This window comes from Hippopotamus amphibius, chromosome 5 (assembly GCF_030028045.1).
Source record: "Hippopotamus amphibius kiboko isolate mHipAmp2 chromosome 5, mHipAmp2.hap2, whole genome shotgun sequence".
In the NCBI taxonomy this organism is placed as follows: Eukaryota; Metazoa; Chordata; class Mammalia; order Artiodactyla; family Hippopotamidae; genus Hippopotamus; species Hippopotamus amphibius.
The window spans coordinates 173,913,758-173,922,408 of NC_080190.1; the positions used below are offsets into that span (position 1 = coordinate 173,913,758).

General features: G+C 69.1%; 1 protein-coding gene across 1 annotated transcript; it reads right to left on the reverse strand.

The window, feature by feature from the left end:
- Positions 1-833: 833 nt before the first annotated feature.
- LOC130854331 (collagen alpha-1(I) chain-like) lies at positions 834-8,122 on the reverse strand. The gene is made up of 13 exons (XM_057737023.1): positions 7,717-8,122; positions 6,927-6,983; positions 5,464-5,895; positions 4,894-5,057; positions 4,671-4,789; positions 4,126-4,285; positions 3,184-3,246; positions 2,891-3,062; positions 2,558-2,719; positions 2,361-2,452; positions 2,002-2,102; positions 1,802-1,941; positions 834-1,682 (listed from the first exon to the last, which is right to left on the reverse strand). The coding sequence occupies exons 1-13, from the start codon at positions 8,120-8,122 to the stop codon at positions 859-861; spliced, it is 2,892 nt and encodes a 963-aa protein (XP_057593006.1). The 3' UTR covers positions 834-858.
- Between the last annotated feature and the right edge of the window lie 529 nt (positions 8,123-8,651).

Here is an 8,651-nt window from a genome sequence, read left to right on the forward strand (position 1 = left end):
GAGGGAGGAAGGGGGGGGAGGGGAGGGAGGAAGCGCGGGGGGGGCGGGGGGGGGGGAGCGGGGACGCGGGAGCGGGAGGAGGAAGGCAGAGCCAGGGCGGAACCCACCCCGTTGACTCCCAGGCTGGGCATGAGTTTGCAGTAAACCAGGAGAGTTACTCACCCTGAACTTGAGGGTGAATTTCTGTTGCTCCGAATGTGTATTTCCTTTCTCGTAACTGCGTGAACGGGGCTCATGAGGAGCAGCGCTGTGGTCTTAACTGGGAGCTCTGCCTGACGCAGGAGGGGAAGCCGTGCCCCGATCCCGTGGTCCTCTCTGTCCCCACCCCACACAGTTTAGAGGTTGGGCCGTGCTGTCCCCAGAGGTCCCGTCCTGGGCTGGCCAGACCCCCCTGGGGGTTGGCAGCTCTGGCCTGCCTGTGGCCCTGGCCCGGACCCTGCTGGGAGAGCAGGGTGGCCTTGTCACGGGGACTTGAGGTCACCTGGGGGGTGGGAGCCAAGTCCAGAAATGGCCACAGAAACCCCCCCGGTCTACCTGCCGCCCTGCCTTCCTCTCCCCGACGCACCCGCTTCACCTCCCGAGAGAGCAGCTCTCCTCTGGGTGGGCCTCCCCACAGCCCCCCGGCCCGTGAGCGGGTGGGTGGGGTCCGCCGATCGTCCAGGTTCCCTGTGGTCACCCCCTCCTCCCGCAGGACTCAGGGCGGCGCTCCCACACCCCCGCCTGCTGCGGCCCCTGCTGCCCTCAGGTCGCAGCTCCCCGACTGGCTGCCAGCTCCACCGGGACCCCAGGTCTGCTCAGCTGGCACCCGTGTGGCCTTGGGCCCCGTGTCCTGCTCCTGAGCCTCTGCCTGCCACCCCCCTAGCGGTGCCACCTCTGCCTGGAACACAGCTGAGGAGAGACAGGACCACCCTGTGCCCCCGGCTTGGGCACGACCCCCTGCGCCACCCCCACCTCAGGGCCCTGGCTTCCTGCGCACCTGGGGCCCCTGAGCCCACCTCCCGGGCCTGGCCGGGCATCCTCTCCACAGCGACCCTGGCAGGTCCCGGGGTGCCCGCTGGAAGGTGTGCTTCCGGAGTGGACACCGAGTGCAGCACCGCCTGGTCGGGGCGCTGTGCCAGCCGCTCCAGCTGCTCTGCCCGCTGGGCCAGCCGGGGCACGCAGCTGGGGGGGCAGAGCGGCGTGGGCCCGGCAGCCCCGGCCACCCCCGCCCCATGCCCAGAGGGGTTGGGCAGGGCAGGGTCCCTCCTCCAGCCCTGGGGCCGCCGAGTGGCCCGGACACCTGCTGTCGGTTCTTGAGCCCTCCATGTGCAGGGGCTGCCCTCCTCCAGCGCCAGCTGAGCCACCGGGCTTGCAGGGTGAGGGCTCAGAGGACCCCGTCCCCAGGGCACGCAGCCGCGTCTGCGGGGCACGGGCAGCGCCATCTCCGGGCAGCCCCACGCTCCTGGAGCTGCTGCAGCTCCTGCTTGACCCGCTGCACTTCATCCTCTGCAGCAAAGCCGGGGGAAGGGCCGGGTCAGGGATGGGGGCTGAGGTGCCAGCACAGGACCTCACCCCGAGGCAGGGGTAGAAGGCACGGGGAGGGACTTTTCTGGGGGTCCCCAAATGTGGGGCTGACCGCCGGGCCACAGGACCGCCCGCCCGGCCCGTCCCACTCGCCGCATACCCGCAAGCAGCTCCGGAGCCTGCAGGGCCCTCGCCAGGCCCTCAGCCGGGGCCACGGTGCCCTCGCACGCAGCCCGTGAGCACAGGCCCACGGAGCCCTGTGCCACCCCCAGCCCCGCCCGCCCTGGGCCCGGCCTGCAGCCCTCGGGCCCCAGCTGGTCCTGCCACAGCTCAGCCAGCAGCCGCCGGCCCAGGGGCAGCAGCGCCAGGAGAGCGCGGCGGGCCTCCTCGAAGCTCCGGGCCGCCGGGACCGGCTGCCGCGGGAGCCCCCACCGGGGGCTGGGGGGGTGGTCAGTGGCGTGCCGGCGCCTGCGCCCCCCACGCCCCCCGCAGCCTCACCTGGCCTCTGCCCGCTGCACTAGGCCGTCCCCCCGGGCCTGCAGCTCCCCGGGGCTCCGTGCCTCCCGCAGCCTCCGCTCCCCCTGCAGGTGCCGGAGCAGCTGCGGGCAGGGGTATGAGGGCTGGGCACAGGGTGCCGGCCACCCCGCCCAGGCCTCCCGCCGCGGCCCCGTCTGGGCTGCCCCCGCGGCACGCGCTGCAGCCCTCCCCCACCGGCTGCCCGGGATAGGGTCTGCAGGCTGTCACCGTGGGCCGTGGCTCCTCCCAGGTCTCAGAGGAGGACTGGGGGTCTCAGGGTGCTCCCACGCGGCCCTCTTGCACGCCCTGTACCTCCTGCGCCTGCAGCTGGGCGCAGCCACCGTGGCGTCCAGCACCCGGGGTCCCTGCGAGGCCTGCAGCTCCTCCATGCCATCCAACGGCTGCAGGCGGCGTCCAGGGGCCGCGGGGGTGCCTGCAGCGAGGATGCGCTTCGTGCCGGTTCTGGGTGCAGGACGGGCTGAGCCCTGACCTCCACCCCACCCGCAGCTGCCCTGCCTCACCAGGGCCGGCCACCCACCTGCATGGCCAGGCCCCACCTCCACAGCCTCCGTCACCACAGACTCCATCCCCTCTGTCGCCTCCGTCGCCTCCGTCACCTCCACGGCCCGGGGCCCCCACGAGGCCCAGGAGGCCCCTGGAGGGAGCTGGCCCCGGGGCTGTGCCGGCAGGGAGGGGCCCCCTTGGGGGGGGGGTCAGGCCCTGGCGCCGCTCCTCCCCTCCCCCAGGCAGCCCAGCTGTGAGACGGGGTTTCCCATGTGACAGAGCACGGTGCAGCCTGAAGGACGGGGGATGCCAAGGGTGGCTCTGCTGTGGCAGGGCCTGGGCGCCCACATCACAGCCACGGACCCACCGTCCGGGGCCACCGCCGGCAGCTCAGGCCCGCAGCTCCCGTCCGTAGGAGGTGGCCCTGCCCCATCTGCCCCCTCACACAGCTTGGCCAGCGGCAGCCAGCGGTCCGGCCGGTCCTCCCGCCAGCCCCAGCACTCTTGTCTTGGCCTTGTCTCCCACCAGCCCCCAGTTTCCTGGGAAACGGGCCCCCAGCCTCAGCCCCGAGGGTGGGGGAGGGGCTGCAGCCCCGGAGCTTCACAGCCCTCCCCCTTGGTCCCCTGCACGGCAGCGGGGGCGGGGGCTCTCTCTGCCCACCCAGCCCCTGTCCCCCTGCTGTGGGGCTAGGGAGGAGCTGCTGGCGACAGGGGCCAGGGCTGCCTGGGGTAGGAGGAAACAGGGGGCAGTGCACACGCTTTGGGGAGCCCCTCTGCTGGATCAGGGAGCCACCCCTGCTTCTACCGCCCTCTCCTCTGCAGGCAGAGACCCCTCCTCAGCCAGACCCTGCACCCGTGGGCTACCTCTCCCCCCACCTCCTCGTGGCCCTCCCTGGCCTCCCCCTCCTTCTCCAGCCACCCCACCCTCAGGGCCTGGACCCCGCCCACCCACGGCCTGCCGGCACCCCGCTCCCGTTGGGTCTTGCTTCCAGGAAGGACACACTTTGGCCACACCTGGCCTGGGCCGCAGCACCCCGCCTCCAGCCTGGAAGCCCCCACCAGCAGGCCTGCTGCACGGGGCGGGAGCCTCGCCACTCAGCTTTCTGGTGTGCTTGGTGGGGGCGGTTGGGTGGACACGTCACGCCTGCGTTCATCTGCTGGTTCCTTCACCCAACGTCGGCTTCTGCCGTCGAGTGGGCACTGGCCCAGCGGACAAGCCAGGCTTCCTGTGTCCAGGCCACGTGGGCTCCAGACCCTCTCAGGAGCCACCCCCGCCGGGGACGAGGTACCAGAGGTCAGGTGTGTAAGGGGGGACCCCCGCCTTTGGGGGCGCCTGGGGGCGTGGCCGGAACCCTCAGCTGCAGTCAGTTCCTGGGGGGCCTGGGCCCCCCACACCCAGCCTGTGGCCACCCCAACCTGCAGCTGCCCAGGCTTGCCTCCTTGGCAGGGTTTGTGCTGCTGTTGCCCTGGGAACTTTCCATCAGAACATGCTGGGTGGGCTGGGCAGGCAGGCCGGGGCAGGCTGCTGGACGCACTGCGGGTGGGTGGGTGCCAGGCGTCTCCTGGGAGGGGCTCGTCCATCCCACACTCCAGCACAGCCCACCTGCCCTTCCTGCTCCTCCCCCAGGCCTGGGCGGCGCGTCAGCCTCTGGGAGAGGAGGTGCCCGTCTCCTGATCCCTGGTCCACGTGTGCATCTCCCCTCCGAGACAGGGCTGGTCGGCCTTCTGGTCGAGCCTCCGCAGGACTGGCCGAGGGCCCGTGTCTGAGAATCGGGAGGCCACGGGACTCGGGAAGGCCTCGGAGCAGATTTAGGGGACCCTCCAGCCTTTGCCACTGGGCACCCGGGGCTGGGGTCCAGGTCTGAGCCGAGCTCCTCCTGGCTGGGGTCAGTAACAGCCACCCAGCAGGCCCTGAGATGGCCATGTGGGCCTCCCTCTGCCCACACCGAGACTCCCGTGACACAGCAGCTGAGTGATGTGGGCGGTGAGGAGGGAGCAGAAGGGCAGAGGCCCTGACCCCGGGCCCCCCCCATGCTCGGGGCCTTCACGCAGCAGACCCACAGCCGAGCATCCCAGGCTCCATCTCGGCCCTGCCCCCGGGCCTTTGCACCCCCACTTGGCATACGCTGGGGCCCTGTCCCACCTGACCTGGCCTCCAGGCGTGGGGGCCCCGCACCGGCAGGAGAGGGCCCTGCGGCCATGGCCACGCCACACTCTCCGAGGCAGAGGGCCAGCTGGAGGGCAGGTCTGACCGAGCCAGACTGGGCCTTTAGGAGAGAATGCAGGCAGAACCAGGCCTTCGAGCGCAGACCAAACCAGTCCCACTAAGCCTCATGGCGGGGCTTCCAGCCCTCCTCGGGGTGCATCTAACCGGTGGACCCTCTGCGGCATGTCCAGTCGTGGTGACGGGCCCAAGTAGGGCCGGCTGGCCAGTGGTGGGCTCGGCTGAGCCGGTGTGGACGAGCTGGCTTTGGCGGGGCAGGGCCCGGGGTGGCCGGGAGCCGGGAGCAGCAGCAGGTTTGGGGGGGGGGGAAGCTGAGGTGGCCCAGGAGGGGCAGGAGGAACTGGGGGGGGACCCTCGCCTCCACCCGGCCTGGGCTGAGGGCCGGGAGACCAGGGCCCAGGGGCACCGTGGCTCTCACGCCCGAGGCCTTTCCCACTTGGGAGGCTCTGGGAGCCTGAGGACAGGCCTGCACGGGGGCGGGGCTTCCCCGGGGGGGCTGACTCGGGCAGAGGCCTGTCTGCCGCCTGCCTGCCTGTCAGGGAGTGTACAGGGAAATAAGAACGAGTACACTTTGGTAAGACACGAAGATTTACTGGGGAGAGGACGTGGCAGACCCTTGGCTCTGACAGTCAGGGAGAACGCACAGGTTTGAGAGAGAGAGAGGCGCTGCGGGGAAACTCGGGGTGGGGGGCCGCCCTGAGCCAGGGCGGGGCCCACCCAGGGCGGGGCCCTCTCGCACCCCCTGCCCTGCGGGCCAGCCAAGGCGCGCCACAAGGAAAACTGCTTCCTCCTCCAGGAGCCCGAGGAAGGGTCTGGCCGGCCCAGACACGGGGCCTTCCTGCACACTTGGAGCGCTAGCTGACGACACCTCGTGCCCCCTGGGTCCTGGGGTGCCCGCCCTGGTCCCCGCGAGGCGGGGTGGGGGTGGCGGGGGCAGGCCACCTGCAGGGGGTCCCCGCCGAGGGCGCACGTCCTCCATCCCCCTCACTACTGGGGGCGTCCCCTTGGCCCCTGTCACGTGGGAAAATGCCCCTCCCGTCCGCAGCGTCTTGAAGCTGACCGCTTCAGCCAATGGCTCGGGGGTCGCCCAGGGGTTGAACGGCTCCCACGAGCTCTTTGCTGGCCTCGGGCCTCGCTCCTGTGCACCCCCTTGAGAGCAGGTGGGACTTTCTGCGACCGTCCACCGCCCTCGCCCTCCACCCAGCCTCACGCTATCAGACACGTTTGCTTCCTGCCCAGGCCGAGCTTCTCACCAGCCTCCCAAGGGGCAGTGCCCCTGTGTCTCAGGCCATGTTGTAAAGCCCGTTCCCTGTACCAGTTTCTCACCCGTGGACGTTGCTTGGTGGCTGGTGACAGAAAACTTCAGAAGGCGGTTTAGGTGGAAAAGAGGGTTCGTCAGCCCACGTGCGAGAGAAGCCCGGGGGCAGCACGCCTTCAGGAGGAGCTCCATCCAGGGGACTAAACAGAGTCGCGCTGCTTCTTTTCTGCCCCTTTCTTGGCTTCATTTTCTGCTCTTTGGCTACATTCTCAGGTTATGTGTGGCACGTGTGGCAGCCCAGGCTCACACCATCAGAGCAGGAAAAAAGAAACCCACTACCCCCCTCTCTCCTAGAAGTTCCAGAAAAGTCACACTGGCTTTCATTGACTATCACTGGGTGACCTGCTATTGTGGCGTGAATTCTGCGCCCCCCCCCACAAAGATACTCTGAAACCCTGACCTGGTACCTGTGACTCTGACCTTATTTGGAAGTGGCCTCTTTGCAGACGATGTGATCACGCCAAGATGAGGTCGTCGGGGTGGGCTGCAACCCAGTCCACCTGGAGTCCTTGTAAGAGAGCCACGTGCACAGGCCACGTGACAGAGCAGACGCCCAAGGACGGCAGGCCCAGACAGAAGGGCAGGCCCAGACGGAAGGGACGTCCCTGCAGGGAGGAATGCCGAGGATGGGCGGCGAATGCCGGAAGCCGGAAGAGGCCAGGAAGGGTCCAGCCTTGAGGTTCAGAGGGAGCCGCCCTGCCGACACGGTGGTTTCAGGCTTCCGGCCTCCAGCACTGAGAGAGGACATGCGCCTGTTATTCTAAGCCGCCCAGTGTGTGTTCCTGTGTGGCGGCCCTGGGCGACGGGAACCATCACGGTGCCCGAGTTCATCCCCTGGACTCAGCAGCCCCGATGCCCTGACCGGAAGCCGGGGGCGGGCGTGGGGGCGGCTCTAAGAGCTGGACGGGCGCGCACTCCCCTGGAAAACAGCAAAGGTGCTGACAGAGTGGAAGCTGGCCTGGGGGAGGGGGCGGAGACCTCGAGGGCTGGGCCCTGGGAAGGGGCCACATCTAGAGTCTGGGGGTGGGGGCTCGAGGTGACAAATCTAGGTCACAAAGCCAGCACTGTTGCATTTCTCACACACCTATGCCTGCGGCTCAGGTCCTACCGGTTTGATGACTAAACTTACAAAGTCTAAGAGGCTGCTTACGGCTTCAGAGAGCAGAGGGCACCGCTAGAGACAGTCCCAATCCACGGCCGTGAGCACGGCCCGTCCCCTCCGCGTCCACGGGCCTTCGGAGGCTTCTTGCTGCCCTGCGTTAAGACCAAGTCTCCACCAGGCTCCCACGGGCCTGCAGACCCTCCACGTCCCCTGCCCTGCCTTCTTCCTTCTGTGTGAGCTTTGCACCTGCTATTCCTGTGTCTTCAGGGCTCCCCACACCACCTTTGTGGCTCTCTCTCCGCCCTCTGCACAGGAAGGTGTCTAGACAGAGCTGGCCTGCAACCACGGCCTCATGGGAGAGGACCCGTGTGATGCTCCGTGCGCGGCCAGACCGTGGGGGCCCGTGGGCCGAGTGGGACCAGGGGCGGGAGAGTCGACGGCCCCATGGGAGGCGTGCTGTTCCCTGTGCTTCGTCCCAAGAAAACGCCGACTGGCCCTGGTCCTCTTGATGGAGAGGAAACGAGCACATTCACGGGGCCCAGGGCCTCACCCATGTCAGATAACTTCAAACCACGGGGCCCACTCCACAGCAGAGCGGGCACCATGATGTCCCTCTGCAGGGCAGCACCCCGAAGCTCCCAGCCTTGAGCCCGTGGGAGCCGCCTCTCAGAGTCACAGCCAAGGTGCAGCTCAGCCAGCACACCCCGTGAAGCTGGGCACTGTGCTTGGAGACCCGGGTGGGTCTCGAACCCACGGCCACTGTACAGATGGTGCTGCATCCTAGCAGCTGGGGAGTGTGGGTCTGCACGTGAAGAGGTGGCGGAGCTGTGGCCCCCTCCCCGTCGCTCCCAGGGCTCCCTGCTGGGAGTCCCTGCTTCCACCCTGCGCTCTGGGCTCTGTGGGTCCAGAGGCCTTGGCTCCAGAGGGTTTCCGTCCAGAGCAGTGGGTTCAGCCATGCCGAGAGCTGCCAGTTGCCCCGGTTACTTCAGGCTCCACGTGCCAGTAGAGCAGCAGGCGTGGAAAGGAGTCACTGCCGTGTCCAGAGCCGTCGACCCGGTCACCACAAAAGCCTGGGGCGCTGGGCCAAGGGGCTTGGGGGCCAGAGGTGATCCGGCCCCGTCGTGCCCGTACGCGGCAAGTACACCCACCCTCACCACCAGGCTGGACCCGGGCAGCGGCCCGCAGACAGGACAGGCGGAGGAGACGAGCGCGGCCGCGGCCGGGACCACCTGCGGCGGCAGGGCCGCGGCTCCCGCCGACCCTCCTGGTGGGCAACCTTGTTATTTCTCTGGCAATCACAGCAGCCACGATTCCGAGCGGGCGGTGGTGAGCTGCGTGGGGGGAGCAAGTGGATCGGAGCCACCGTGCGGCCGCGCCCCTCGGCCCTCACAGCACGGGACTCCTGGTGGCAGCCCCGTGTCCGAGCTCGGCCCTGGGCCCTGGAAACCTGCGCGGCCTGTGAGCACGGGCGGCTCCTCACCAGTG

Coding starts and splice junctions, on each gene's coding strand:
- LOC130854331 (XM_057737023.1), bottom strand. CDS start 8,122: ATGGCTGAACCCACTGCTCTGGACGGAAACCCTCTGGAGCCAAGGCCT. Junction 6,984..7,716: donor TTTGAAGTTATCTGACATGG/GTGAGGCCCTGG, acceptor GCTGTTTTCCAG/GGGAGTGCGCGCCCGTCCAG. Junction 1,942..2,001: donor GTGCAGCGGGCAGAGGCCAG/GTGAGGCTGCGG, acceptor CCACCCCCCCAG/CCCCCGGTGGGGGCTCCCGC.